Source organism: Phoenix dactylifera, chromosome 2 (assembly GCF_009389715.1).
Source record: "Phoenix dactylifera cultivar Barhee BC4 chromosome 2, palm_55x_up_171113_PBpolish2nd_filt_p, whole genome shotgun sequence".
In the NCBI taxonomy this organism is placed as follows: domain Eukaryota; kingdom Viridiplantae; phylum Streptophyta; class Magnoliopsida; order Arecales; family Arecaceae; genus Phoenix; species Phoenix dactylifera.
In genome coordinates this window covers 9,844,759-9,858,981 of record NC_052393.1, presented here as the reverse complement: position 1 = coordinate 9,858,981, position 14,223 = coordinate 9,844,759, and the positions used below count along the sequence as shown (strand labels likewise).

Sequence of the window (14,223 nt, the reverse complement as noted above, 5' to 3'; positions counted from 1 at the left end):
CTCACTATTTTGTTGTGTTGATAATGTCCCTTGTTCTTTTTTTTTTTACTCCTCCACACTATTTCTCCATCTATCATGCTCAATTTGATGAATTCTATATTAATAGAAGTTTTCATAATACTGCATTAATCGCCATGTGATGCCATAGAGACTCTTAGCCTACGAGTTTTTTTTTTTTTCTTCTTTGAATATAGATTCTAAAATCGTAGTAATGTGTCAATTGATTCTCAACTATTCATAAAAAATAAATAAGGTTTGAATTTTAGCTTCGTAAATTTCATGCTTAGTGTGTTTGTTGGAGCTGTTATGTTAGACCATGTAGATTTATTTATTGCATTCAACAATTCAAATTATTAATAAACAAAAATTATTTAATATTTTTTTATATTAATATAAATTATTTTATTTTTATGGAATAAAATAATTATATGAGAATAAGAATTTATCTACAATAACTACATAACATCCAACATTGCTTTGGTAATCGCTGGCGGCACGGCGCTCTCTTTCACCTCCCCACATAAATCCCGTGGTAATTCGCTTGCCGGCTGCTTCCCCAACCATGGAGGCATCCTCCCTTCTCCGTCCCTTCCTCACCCCTTCTTCCATTCTTCCTCGCTTAAATCCTAACCCGTCTCTCCGCCCAACCTTGAACCCGAAGAAGAAGAGATCGCGATGGCGTTCCCAATTAAAAACACCAAACTCTACCCTTATCCATCGGCATCTCTCCTCCTCGATCTGTAACCCTAAACGCCTCAATTTCCTCTGCCTTTCCGTCCCCGAGGAGCTCACCACCAATAACGCCCCCGAGTCCGAACCCGAGCCCTTGTTCTCGCGGTGGACCCCGCCGCGGCCCCTCTGGCGCGGCCTCTCCGCCTTGGTGATCGCCGGCCAGGTGGTCCGCCGCGCCCTCGCCGGCCGCGTCCACCGCCGCAACACCCTCCAGCAGCTCGAGCGCGTCGGCCCGCGCTCCGCCGGTGTCTGCCTCCTCACCGCCGCCTTCGTCGGCATGGCATTCACCATTCAGTTTGTCCGCGAGTTCACCCGCCTTGGCCTCCACCGCTCCGTCGGCGGCGTTCTCGCCCTCGCCCTCTCACGCGAGCTCAGCCCCGTCGTCACCGCCGTCGTCATCGCTGGCCGCGTCGGCTCCGCCTTCGCCGCCGAGCTCGGCACCATGCAAGTCTCCGAGCAGACCGACACCCTCCGTGTCCTCGGTGCCCACCCCGTCGACTACCTCGTCACCCCCCGCGTCATCGCCTGCTGCCTCGCCCTCCCCGTCCTCACCCTCATGTGCTTCACCGTTGGCCTCGCCTCCAGCGCTCTCCTCGCCGATGCCATCTTCGGCGTCAGCATCAACATCATCCTCGATTCTGCCCGGAAGGCGCTTCGGCCGTGGGATTTAATCAGCGCCATGGTCAAGTCACAGGTGTTCGGGGGACTCATCGCGATTGTGAGCTGTGCTTGGGGCGTCACGACCCTCGGTGGGGCCAAGGGGGTGGGGGAGTCCACGACCTCCGCAGTGGTGATCTCGCTCGTGGGCATATTTATGGCTGATTTCGCCCTCTCCTATTGCTTCTTTCAGGGTGCTGGGGACTCGCTCAAGTCTGCCATGGGGTAGTCTTGAAAGTCACCGTCTTTTGTTGACATCATCTCGTGGCTTCCGTGCTGGCGAACGTTCGGAGCAGCAAGCTGGCTGATACTTTGTACGAAAACAAGTTTTCTTTTTCGATCTTGCACACTACCAAATTCTAAATTTTCTACCTGTCATACTCTTTGTTGAATGTAGGGTGCAGCAGATTCTATCTTCTGTTTCGGATGAAATTCTATTTCCTGAGATCTCACCTTGTATTATGTAGAACTCTGATTGTGTGAGTGCAGTTTAAGCATGATGTTCACAATGAATCTTGATATCCTCCATCATTGTGATATGCTCGATTCTGTCTTATAATTGCCATTACACTCAGAAGAATCTTTTTTTCTTGTCTTGGAATGTTATCTCCTTGAGTATTCTATTCCCTATGAACTCTCCCTTTTCTCTATGGAACATGCCCGCATGCTTGCTTGTTAGTTCCACTTTACTGCTTTGAGATACTAATATGGTTGCATGCAACTGTACCCAAGCTAAGTGTAGTAGAGGACAGGTCGTGTGAGTCTTGTGCCCGCATTGAATGAGTTCAATTAGCGGATCCCATGTAAGCAGCATTTTTAAGAAGTTTTCAAATTGTGAGAAAGACAATGCATGTCTCAGGAGTATGCTGACATGGGATTGTCTGATCAATTTGTTAGGTTTGTAGGTGTAGAAGTAAAGCACTTCCATGATCAGTGCAAACCAGCATGCCTTCTCTCCAACCTTTTGTTTATTAGCATATTATGTTTCCTTGATGAGTGATGAATTTGATTCAATGGTTTCTGAAACTTTATGAGAATTGGGGTATAGCGTTTGCTTCCTATATGGCATTAGATCATTTCAGATTTTCTGTTAGATCTTTAAGTGAAATTTATTATCCCATCATGCGCAGGCAAAATTACAAGCAAAACTTGTTCCATGTTGGATGCTGACAATCCAATCTACAGCATTTAGAACTACAACTATCATATGATCGCCATTAGATTGGTGGTGTGCTGCAGATCCATCTTATCATGAGGTACTGCAAAAGTTGCTAAAGAATTTGAAGGCAGGCAATCCTGTATGAGTTTGCTTACATGTGGACCCTACAAGGAATACAACTAACACTCTATGACATAAATTGATGATTGCCATAATTGTCAGTTGTGGTGCAAAGAAGTTGAGCTGAGCCAAGCAGTAAGTGCTTAGGTTTGCCTCGTTGTATGTAATATATAGCAGGTTTGATCAAGCTCAAGTTGAGCTTGAACTGATCTTAACAAAAGCTGTTCAAGCTCGGCTATGAACTCTGAGCTGAGCATTTCAGCTAGCCAACCTGAGCTTCTATTGGGGTTTTTTTTTTTCATTTAATTTTCGGGCTCAGCTTGTTTATTGAGATTTAAAACTCTTTTTGAGCTTAAATCATTTCCTGGCTGAGGCAAGCCTATAAACAGGCCTTTAACTGAGCTAATCCTTTGCAGTGATGCATGACCAACTCTTGTAATCCAATAGTAAGCCACATCCTACTTCCGAATACATCTTACTCCTCTTAAGACTGATCTTGTAGCAGTCACTGTCATGTTATCACCATTCCAAATAGCCTTTTGGTTTGTTAGTCTAGTTAGGATAGGGTTTCATGATTCGGAAAAGACTAAATGCAGTAGCTACTATATATGGTTATCCTTGTTGTTTTACTACTAGAACTAGTTTGCTATTGTATTACTCATTTTTGTTTTGTCCCAATTACATCTAGAGCATAGAAGGACCCCTTTGTAGCTCATTAGGGTTTTCTCTGAGTAGAAAAGTTCGCTTTGCAAACATGAGTTTCAGGTGAGCTTAAATCGTTTCATTGGGATCAGTAGATGGGAATATAGACCAGTGGCTCCTTCGTGGAGTGCTTACGCACGGAACGAAGCTAAGGGAGGCGTCTTTATTAGGCTGATTCCTGGTGAATGAGCCGGGTGATTCCCTTGCCTTCTTGCTTGGCTTATCCTTTCCTTTCTGGACTTGTTATCCCTCCTCTCAGATTTTGAGAAAAAAAATGGACAGTTTTTTCTATCCAGGAGTTACTGTTGAGGATAATTACGAGCAAGATATATAGTCCATAGCATCAATCAAGGTGTTCATGAATATAAAGAAGAATATGTTGTGCAGTCTTCAAGGTGTTATTTCTGTTTGCTTGATTTTTTTGAAAACTAGTTATTACTACTTACATGAGCCATAAATCTGTTGATTTAGTTAATGGATACAGTTACATTAATTTAAAAATGATTGATAATGACAATGTGTGGATTATGACTAGCTTTATACATTAGATGCATTATGAAGGGCGTGATAGGCTAAAGCATAAGTTGCATGTTTCAATTTTTCATTTGTGAAGACGTTATTAATGCCTAATGATGGGGACCTTTGCTTCATAAATTATAGGCGCAAGAGATTATTCAGGAGCAAGGGTTATGTTAAATGAAAAAAATATGGGTAATACCATTGCAAAGTAGTTCCGGTAATAAAACATGGAGAACCATGTAAGTAGGTTTATATTTTGTCTCTTCCGAAATAGCTAATTCAAAACCTTTTTTGTTTCATCAACGTTTAAAATGCAATGAAGTTATCTTTTTATCATCATCAGTTTTTCTGAATATTGAAGAAGTGTAAATCTGAGGATTTACAAGGATAAATAACTAAATATCTTTTTATTTATATAATTATACTCAAGGTGTTAAATTTCATGGGATGGGACTGTCTTGGTTTTTCCATAGAACAGGAGGCGCCTCTCCTGCCTCGTCCTGACATTTGGGATGGGGGATGTCTCAGGACCTGCCGATCGAGATGCTAGGATGATGGCAAGATTGTCCCATCCTGACATTTGGGAGAGTACCTTGTCTCGGCGTCCCACAAGGCATCTTGCCGATTCTTAAAGCCATGATTATACTTATGAATAATACATGTGAGTAATTGATGAGACCTAGAAATTTTTAGAGAAAAAACCAAAACAGCCAAAACAAGTAGTTCCCATGAGGAATGCATGTAGCCTGTCATTGCCTTGAAATCTCGGATGTGGAAAACCCTTCATGAATAAGTTCTTAACTTATGGTCAGACAATAACGTATTTTCCTAACTTATGAAAAAGCTTGGAATTATATTGGACATGGCCCTAAATAGGAACTCTTGGCAAATGAGAATCATTTAACTTATCCCAGATAATTGGGATAAGGCTTGATGATTATGGTCATGGTTATGGTTTTTTTGGGAAGTCATATTTTCAGATAATTAGAAGGTGCGCCTTGGCGCAATAGTAATGTTGCTTCATTATGATCTGGGTTTCATGAGTTTGAAACACGAAAATAGCATCTCCTCATGCAGGATAAGGCTGCGTATATTTGACCTTCCTAAAACCCTATATTGCAGGATCCTCATGCAATGGCGCCTTTTTTATACATTCAGATAATTAAGATTCTGATATATTAATGAACTCAGACACATCTTGGACATGGTTATGACAGCTAATTATATGAGAAACCAGACTCACGATTTTCCTTCTCTTCCTTTGCTTATCATTTTTTATTGTGGGAATGATTTGATCTCTGTAACAAGTCCTTGAGAAGCATTAAAGTTTTTCCTTGGCATTATTGTGTAAAATATAAGTACAAGCAACACATCTTGATAAAGACACTTACTTGCCATCTGATATGTGATTTTTTATATTGCCTTTTCATGATGGGCATGATATTTAATCGGTTGTATTAAATTGGATGAATCAAATAAATAGAATTGTGAGTTAGTTCTAAAGAGATGTGGAAAGAAATTTTAATAGTGGAATGTGGACATATATCTTTGCATGGAAAGAAAAGGTGCTGGATTGGTAATTACATTCAGAGAGCCTTAGGATACTTCACTTATTTTCTCCCGCGAAGCTTGTTGCGATCTTCCCTGAGTATTGGAGTTCTCTTGGTCAAAGATGAGTTTCGGGTCCATCCAGGAGTTATGCTGAGGATCAGCAGAAGCAACACAGACGATAGCATGCTTCAAAGCATTCATTAATTGAAAGAACATGGTGTGCAGTCTTTCAGGGAGCTACTTTTGCAAATCTGCCAACGTCCTAGGAACAATGATGAGCACTAGCTTATTTCATTAGTGCATCTGCGGTATAGCTTCCCACATGATCTGAAAATGATAGTGCTTTTTTATTAGCATGCTGTCATTTTTTAGATTGTTTGGGAGAAGAGTACTGTAGATCAAGATTATTTAAAGATCTGAGCTACATGAAGGTTGCTCAAACCTTCTATTCTTCGTCTAGCCATAGTTTTCTATGAATGAGAGGTTTCAATAATGTGGACAAAAGATATGTTTCTAAATATGCTGAAGTGGCGTGAAGATTATGCTGTGGATACAATTGCGAGGGTATAACATATATCATGATTTTTTCCTTAAATTTCATTATGTATTTTTGAGTTCTTAAATTCTTTTAAAATATTTCCTTTATTTTGGTGGTCACTGATAACTCAATAATCAAGGAAATCAATATAATCCTGTTATTGTTGTATGACTATGCCTGGTTGCACCTGATGGATTTCTTAATGCATTGTTAAGATGAAGCCATGTAGCGTTTCAAACCTCTGTGGGTGTTTGGAGAGCAAAGAGAGCTGAGGGGATGCAATAACGGTTATTAAATTCAAGGAGAAATAGCAGAGTCTGCTATCATCATGGGTCAGAATTAATTGCCATTCATATGCGAAATCATATTATGGATTTGCAGGATAAATATAGAAGTCTAGCAGGTAACAGAGGTGTAATCGCAAGATATTATTCGCTCAATTCACTCTGCTGTCTCTGATCATACAGGTTCACCACCATCAGGAACAAAGAGAGAGGTGTGCATCCCAACTGATAAACAATATGCTAAATTTTTGTCCATCACTTTTCAGACTCTTCTTCTTTTTTTTTCCTTAATAACTTCAAATTATAATTAAGCCCTTATTGCTTGCAACTCAGTCGGCTTCTTCTTCCGGACCTGAGTACAAGTTGATGCAATGGTCGACGAGTTGAGAGCTCGGCCACCATAGACATCATTGCATACAATTGGTACAAAACTTTGGCAGTCAAGTATTAAACAAGGTCAGACAATACCTCCCTGTTTTAACTTCTGCAGGCCTCATAGTATTAGCTTATGCAGCTCATTCAAAGAGTTTAAAAGTGAAAAAAGAGATCCAATCCACAAAGAGAGAGGTTCCGTGGAGACTAGATTCACCTCCTTTAAAGGGAGGAGTGATATAGCTGTCCACCTTGACATGCATGGGGACGGCTAATGCCTGGTTAGTAAGCTGGACATGCCAATTTGCAAATGGCATAGACAAATGTAATATTTTTTTCGAAAAAACCCAAATAAGAGCGTAAAAATTTCAGTTTTTTTGTTCTTTTTATGGCTAAGAAATTTCATAAATTTTCAGCCAAGAATTTCTACTACAAAATCTAGGTGCAACGATATCCTTCCTGATTATTTAATGAAAGATAATGGCCAAGTGCTCCCTAATATACCGGAGATCACCAATCACCTGGGCAAGTAGGGTAATGGGATTCAAGATGGTTAGATAGCAGGATCAGCGAGATGCATGAAATTCCTGTACGAAGAAGCAGGAGTTCGAGTCCGATTAAAAGGTGGTCTTACATACATGTCGCAATCCAATTCAACTTAAAAGCTTAAACTACTATGTTTGGGTCTATTTGTTTATATGAATCCTTGTACCTCTCACTAATTATTCTATGCAGGACTAAATCTCACAAGTGATCTTCAACAATTTCAATTTCTAACAAGTACATCTGTTCAAACTTCAATGAAATTCAACTTACTAGAAAGCTTCTTGTGTTAGATAGGTTGTCTTGGACATGATTAATATATTAACACTGATGCAGGATATCATCAACGTCTTCATAAAAAATGCTTGTATTTAGCACATTAAGCATTCAAAGCCTGAACCTATGCAGCCAAGAATTTGTTTTTAGTCTACCATGAAATATCTCATGGTTTTGTCCCACAAAAGGGCCCTCGAGAGGAAAGGATTTCCACCCCCCATTTAAGGTACGGAACCTTTCCGCTACTAGCCGATGTGGGACTAAATTCAAGGCCCCCTCCCCCCCCCAACAACATAGCCCCCCCAGCGGGAAGGTTCCGGCCAGGTTTTACCCCAACGGGCCCCCACAGTCCTGGAGGGTAGTCAATGGAGAAAGGAGGCGCCCCTACCTGGCGCGCCATCTGTTGCGGGGACGGCATTCTGCCAGAGCCTCACACAACAGCCTAGCCCACATTAAGCTAGCAGAGAAAGAGGACCGCGTTCCTCCCGAGGTATTGTCCGCTTTGAGGGTCGAGCGTATCCGGAGCCCTCCTCACGGTTTTGTCCCACAAAAGGGCCCTCGAGAGGAAAGGATTTCCACCCCCCATTTAAGGCACGGAATCTTTCCGCTACTAGCCGATGTGGGACTAAATTCAAGGCTCCCCCCCCACACCTATCAAAGATGAATCTTATAAGCAGGTTTTTTAGACAGCTTGATACATTTCCATTTAGGATCCATTCTCCCGGTAAATTTATATTCTTTAGAAGAAGTTAGTTAATTAGAATTCACAACGACAAGCATCAATCTGTATCATCAACCCACTATCCTTCGCATGGAACCACCATCCAGACTCCTACTTATGAGACGGCACTTGGAGATCATTGTAAATTAAGTTGTTGCAGATGTTCACTGGAAGCAGCTCCTGAGTGTGGAAAAATTCCAAGGACTAATCAAGATCGACTGGAGAACATTGATAGAAATTGCATATTATTTTCCAACTGAGCTGTTCGCAACAAGAAGGAGCAATTGAAAGCAATGGGTTGTGGAAAGCTGACAAGATCATGCTTACCCATCTTTTTTCTTTAAAAACCTTGGTCAATTGTATAATGTTTAGTTGTTTACATATCAAAAAGTTTGCAATTATGTTTCCATTATAAAAATAAAAAGCAGATAGCAAAAGGAATGGGCTAGCCATTGAATGCTATTACATGGAAACCTGGTCACGGTTCTTTTAAGCAAGTATTTAATTATGCAAGGTAAAATATTCATGCTCTCATTGTTTGTCACCTACTGTAGTGCGAATTGTTGATTTAAATGCCATAACTACAGAGTGCTCCGGTTAGCCTGGTTTTGTCAGCTGAAGTGAACCAAAACATCTGAGTCATCCATATATATATATTGTATGCATGCGCATGATTACACCGTGAAAGCAAATTACCAACGTCTTATAAGTGGTGGCTGTCCACTTAGGAGCAAAACCAGTTGTGACGCATGGATTCTCTAGTCTTTGCTCAACAGCTGTGGTGGAAAATGTTGAACTTGTGCACAAATTGCCTTTTATCTGGGGAAAAGAGGACAGAGGGATTGGACAGAGATAAATGGAGACCTTAAGTGACAATGTTTCTGAGCAATCCGTAGGTGACAATGTTATTCTCCCTCGACATTAAAGTTCGTTGTATATTGTCTATGCCAAGGGACTTCCAGAAGATAAAAAGCTCAAGAACTTCCATACGTGATCCCTCCAAAAGTATGATATTTGTTGAAATATCATACTCCATAACTCTTTACAGAAATTGAAAGTTAACTCTTATATGACTTATTCTAGTCCAGCTATAGAGGAAAGATTGTGACATCTAAACCGACAACTTGTATAGTTATTCTATTTAATTTTTTAATTCATAGGACCATAGCCTTATTCCTGGACATGGTTTTCTTATTCAGTTACTGCAATTGGCTTTATTTGTTCATTATACTGCAGTAGAGAGGCACCTGCATTTCAGCTTCCAACGAAGAAGCTCAGATGCTGTAACGCTGGGGAAAAAAAATGACAGGGTGGGTGGGTCAAACAAAAATACAACATTGATCGGTGTTTCATTTATATGTAAAGTGTGTTTCTGTAATTTTAACTCCATCCAATCTCAGTTACTCATCACCCTTACCATCAGCCAATTAAATGTGAGCATGTTTGAGTGTAGCTTGAATCTACTTGGACTCACCTCAGTGCAATGCAAGAAATTTACAAAAGTAAGGATTGTGTCTCTTCTATTCTTGTGATCATCAACCAGCGAGTTAAAGAAGTTTTTTTTTTTTCATTTGATGAACAAGAGGTTTAATTGATGGCTAGTGGAGGATACTCTCAATGTCAATCACATAGTTCTTTTTCTTTTTAGGGCAACTCTACATTGGGTGGTCTCTGCTTGACCTTCAACATGAACATGTCAGCTCTGGATTTATTCTAGTAGTAAACATTATGCTCAACTTTTGAGCTATTGGTTCTCTTTCTTTATCTGGTTATACGAGGCTTGCAAACAATTTTGGCTTGCAATGCATGTAAAAGGTCCGGTCCTATTACCACCTTAGCTCTTTCACATCGATGAAGTTGGTGGGAGCAAGTCTACCAAGCCATTAATTTACATATGATTGGAATTTGACTCATAAATTATTTTTTTGATAACATTTATAATTAAAATAATAAATTCTAGGGAGTAAAAAAAATAACAAAACAGTCATTCTTGACTTATTATTTAGTAAATATAATGGTATAGATTTATTATATAGCAAATAAAAGGTATTATAAATTAATTAGCGAATTATATTTTAAAAATAAAATTAAATGACTAAAAAATTCTATATAGTTGTGTAATATTAAAATTTATAATGTGGTTCATCTAACTTATACTAGAAGCGATACTAAATATGCAGTAAATTAGATAGAGAGTTAATGGAGGATAACTGTCATTGCAAAATTTAATGTCAAATAATGATGGATAACTTATTATCCATTGAGATACATCTACATAATAATATTTAACATATAATAATTTAAACACTCAAACTTATCATAATTTAAAACTAAATATAAATAATTACCATAATTATGTATCATTTATTAATTTTCAAAATAAGATTTTATATTATTAATTTGTGGTATTACATTATTGATATTGTTTTCCCTTTATTGATATCTTTTCCATTTTCAAGATGAGAATAGGAGAAAGACATCATCATTTTAATTTTTCAAAAGATTATCTTCTGATATATCAATTTTTAATAAAATGGTTATTATTATAATATTTATGAATCATAATTTCATTTAGCTATATTAAAAATTAATTTGTATTATAAATAGTTATACGAGCTATTTTTTTCATCTCGGTCGAGACATCAGGAGATTGGATTATTAACATTGAGATATTGAGGAGGAGTAGTTTGGATCCTATTTTTTGGTTAAAAACGACAATTCATATATCTCTAACCTAAGCACATCCAGCCAGGTCAAAAAAAAGTAACAAATATAGAAAATGGAGTAAAATTGTCGATGATGTCCAAATAAAATTTCCAGAGTGCCGGATTACAAATGAAGCGATCCAGTCAGCTGCTCTGTTCGCCTCCCGAAATGCTTGCGCTGTCTGGACAGAGGTAAACTTCTGAACCAGTCTGCGAATCTCACAAATCAGTGGGTGGTCACCCCCAAACATGTCCTCTTCCTGAATCTAGTCAATCACCGTAAAAGAGTCCCCTTCGAGGCACACTCTGTCGACACCTAGCACACGCCTCGCATAGGAGATGCCCTCTTAGGCTGCCTATAGTTCTGCTCCAATAATAGTTAGGCCTGGGGTACACCGACCTCCGGCTGCAATCAACCTGTCAAAATGGTCCTGATCACAAAATATCGGTTGATAACATCGGTTATCTTGTTTGTAGGGCGTTCGCTTGCTGCCTACGGGCATTCTGCATCTCTTTTCGCAGACAAGAAGCCAAGCCAGTAGATGATTGCACCAATAGTCTGTGACAAAGGGCAGTTTCTTCTTCTGAAGGAAACAAAGGCAGTTTCATTACCATCAGATGGAGCTCCCTACGTTGTTCAACTTTGTTGAAACTCCTCAATTTATCGCCCACGTTATACCTTCTCTAGTTCAATTTCCTTGAGCGAATTGAACAATGAGAACAACAACAATAGGCTCCTCCTGAAAGGCCAAGCTTGACAGGCAGAATGGAGTCCACACATTGGTATGCATCCTTGTCCTGCCTTCTCTCACCTCTGTCACCCACCAAGATCAGATGCGCCTGGAACGAGTGGTTTACTAATTGGAAGGCATAATATTTAACAGCAAAGCAGGCTAGAGAGAAGAGTAGTGCGTGCAAGGCTGTACCATCAACTTCATTTGGTAGCTGGCCGAGCCCGGCAACAACCCCACTTAGGAGTCACAGGAGTTTGTGGTTGCTTGGGGCTTGGATATGCCTGCTCCCATGATTGATCTGGCTTCTCATATCCACAGTCCTCCCTAGCAAGGACATTAAGTCGATCAATCTCAGTTGGGAGCCACACCCAAGTCCAAGTGAGAGTATGAACTGGCTATTTTGCTCAATCTGCACCGAAAGTTAATTTAAAGGCTGCTCCACTTGCAGCTTATCTTGTGGATATATAGTAACTGTGCATGGCTCTTGATAGCATCTTTCACCTTCCTTCAGCATTGTAATGAGAACGCTGGCCTCTTCGTTCCTAGAACTCCTTACCAGCTGTGAATCTGCTGCATCTAAAAGCATAAGAAAATGGATCCAGCTGCTCAGATAGCGAAATTTGTCCAATGCAGGAAGTTTGATAATTAATATTTGGAGACTTTCAAGGTGTATGGAAAGATGGAGAGAAGTGAGAGAGAGGGACCCAACCATCATCCAAAGTGCAGGGGACCAGAAGGGGTGAGGATTTTGGCACCAAGGAGGAAGTTGGGCAGGTTTCCAATGCTCAAAGCTCTGCAAGAAAGCTCAAATCCGAGTACCACTTCCCTCTAATATGAATTAATTAATATATGCATCATGATTTGCTCTATCGAATGACCAAATCTCAACCTCGACTCTTGAGGTAATTTATATTTTTACTCCTTGTACGTATAATAAAAACAGGCGTCAATGTTCCAAGTGGAACAGGCGACAAAACGAGGTTGGCACAACGCTGTTATCATGCAGGGTCGCACGGCACCCATGCACCTATAGGCTGGAGGGCGAGCATGAGAGTCATGTGCTCGGGACCATGAAACTATGATGCTTGTGGGGTGTACCTATGTGTTTGGTGGAGGGGTAATGAGCTATAAGAGAGGACATGGCCTTGAAGTCTTGAGATCTAATGCATGAAGCTTCTGATCAGATAAAGGATGGCATGTATGTATATATATAGCTGTGTGAACTCCGAGTTGGATTAGCCCAAATTGGATCTTGGAGTAGAAGACTAGAAATTATCATGTCGCAAGTCTCGTAAAACAAATTGAGGAGCTCCTTTACAAGTATTAACTTTTTTTCTTCAATGATATATCAGAAGTTTTAATTCATTAAAGCTATAGGATATTAAGTGTCCATAACTGTGCTGACTTGCAAACTCCATTTAAAAAATTGCATTGTTATAACAAATTTTCTCTATCATTCGAATTTTATCGATGAAAACAGTCTAATATTACTTTTTGGATGTGGTTTTCTTTTATTATTTTTCTTTGAAAATAACAATAGGAACACCTCTATTGAAATTACCCGGTTCAAATACTTGAGAAACAATGGCAGTAAAATTCAAAATAAGAGACTCCTTCTAGAAATGTGTTTCCCTTGTTTTGAGAAAACTCTATTTAAGATGAAGCTTATAGAAAATATTGAGCAACATAGAGTGGTAGCCCTCCCTTGAAACCTCTCCAAATCTAGATAAAGTGTGATTTGATCCCAGGACAACCACCAAGAGACGTTAGCAGGCTAGCTAGCATCTTCAAAGCAGTAGAAATGTCACTTCAACACCAAACGACCATTGTTAATCACATAATCAGCATCCAATTATCTAGCAAAACGTTATAGAAGTAGGCATTGGAATCGGTTGCATTCGCGTTAGTCTATGTGATTGGTGATGCTGAAATTCTCTGTCTTCCATTGTTTCGAATATCATGGATGCTCCAAACTCATCTCTTTCCTTCTAATACATTTGAAATACTTTGAAAAAGCTCTTCCCCTCTTTGTGGTCGGCATGTTCGACCCACTTTTTAGGCCTAAAGCTTGATATTCTACCAACTACCTTATTGGTTCGTAAAGCGATTGCGTTAGCCCTGACATATGAAATGCCAATATAATCTCAAGTTAAACCACCCATATGCATTTGAATTAACTTTCCATACCCTTTTATTGTTGTAGGTGTAACAGTATCTCCGCGGCGGTTGGGGCGTTTAAAGAGTCAGAAGCACTGGCTAACTCACAATTTAGACCATACCAGCACTAAAGCAACTTGTCTTCATCACTTCCAATGTTCTTTAGACCTGTACCCTACATGAATTGGATGTGTTTACTTCATTGATTGCCCCAAAATCAACCCATAAGCCATGTTCTTGTACAATGTTAATGATCACATCTACAATCGTTGGCCAAGATTCTTTACCGATGTTAATAATTGACATTTCTTGTTATTTGAGGTTAAGTTTGATTCCTTGGCATATTCTAGTTTTCCTCCCAGATGCTATCTTTAGTGCTGAAAACTACATCTTCCCTTCTCTTTGGTTCTTGATAGGTAAGACCATGATTGAGGCAGTGGCTTAAAGCTTGCA

The 14,223-nt window shown here is 39.7% G+C and overlaps 1 protein-coding gene across 2 annotated transcripts; it reads left to right on the top strand.

Moving 5' to 3' along the window:
* Positions 1–473: 473 nt before the first annotated feature.
* Positions 474–2,933, top strand: LOC103705204 (protein TRIGALACTOSYLDIACYLGLYCEROL 1, chloroplastic). Of its 2 annotated transcripts, none has more exons than XM_026803876.2 (2): positions 474–1,703; positions 2,520–2,933. In XM_026803876.2, the coding sequence occupies exon 1, from the start codon at positions 563–565 to the stop codon at positions 1,616–1,618; it is 1,056 nt and encodes a 351-aa protein (XP_026659677.2). In that variant the 5' UTR covers positions 474–562; the 3' UTR covers positions 1,619–1,703; positions 2,520–2,933. The 2 variants fall into 2 exon arrangements, with proteins under 2 accessions (XP_026659677.2, XP_026659676.2); XM_026803875.2 differs by lacking the exon at positions 2,520–2,933 and adding an exon at positions 1,787–1,980.
* The last annotated feature ends 11,290 nt before the right edge of the window (positions 2,934–14,223 follow it).

Excerpts from the sequence above, each read along its gene's own strand:
- LOC103705204 (XM_026803876.2), top strand. The coding sequence starts at position 563 with ATGGAGGCATCCTCCCTTCTCCGTCCCTTCCTCACCCCTTCTTCCATT.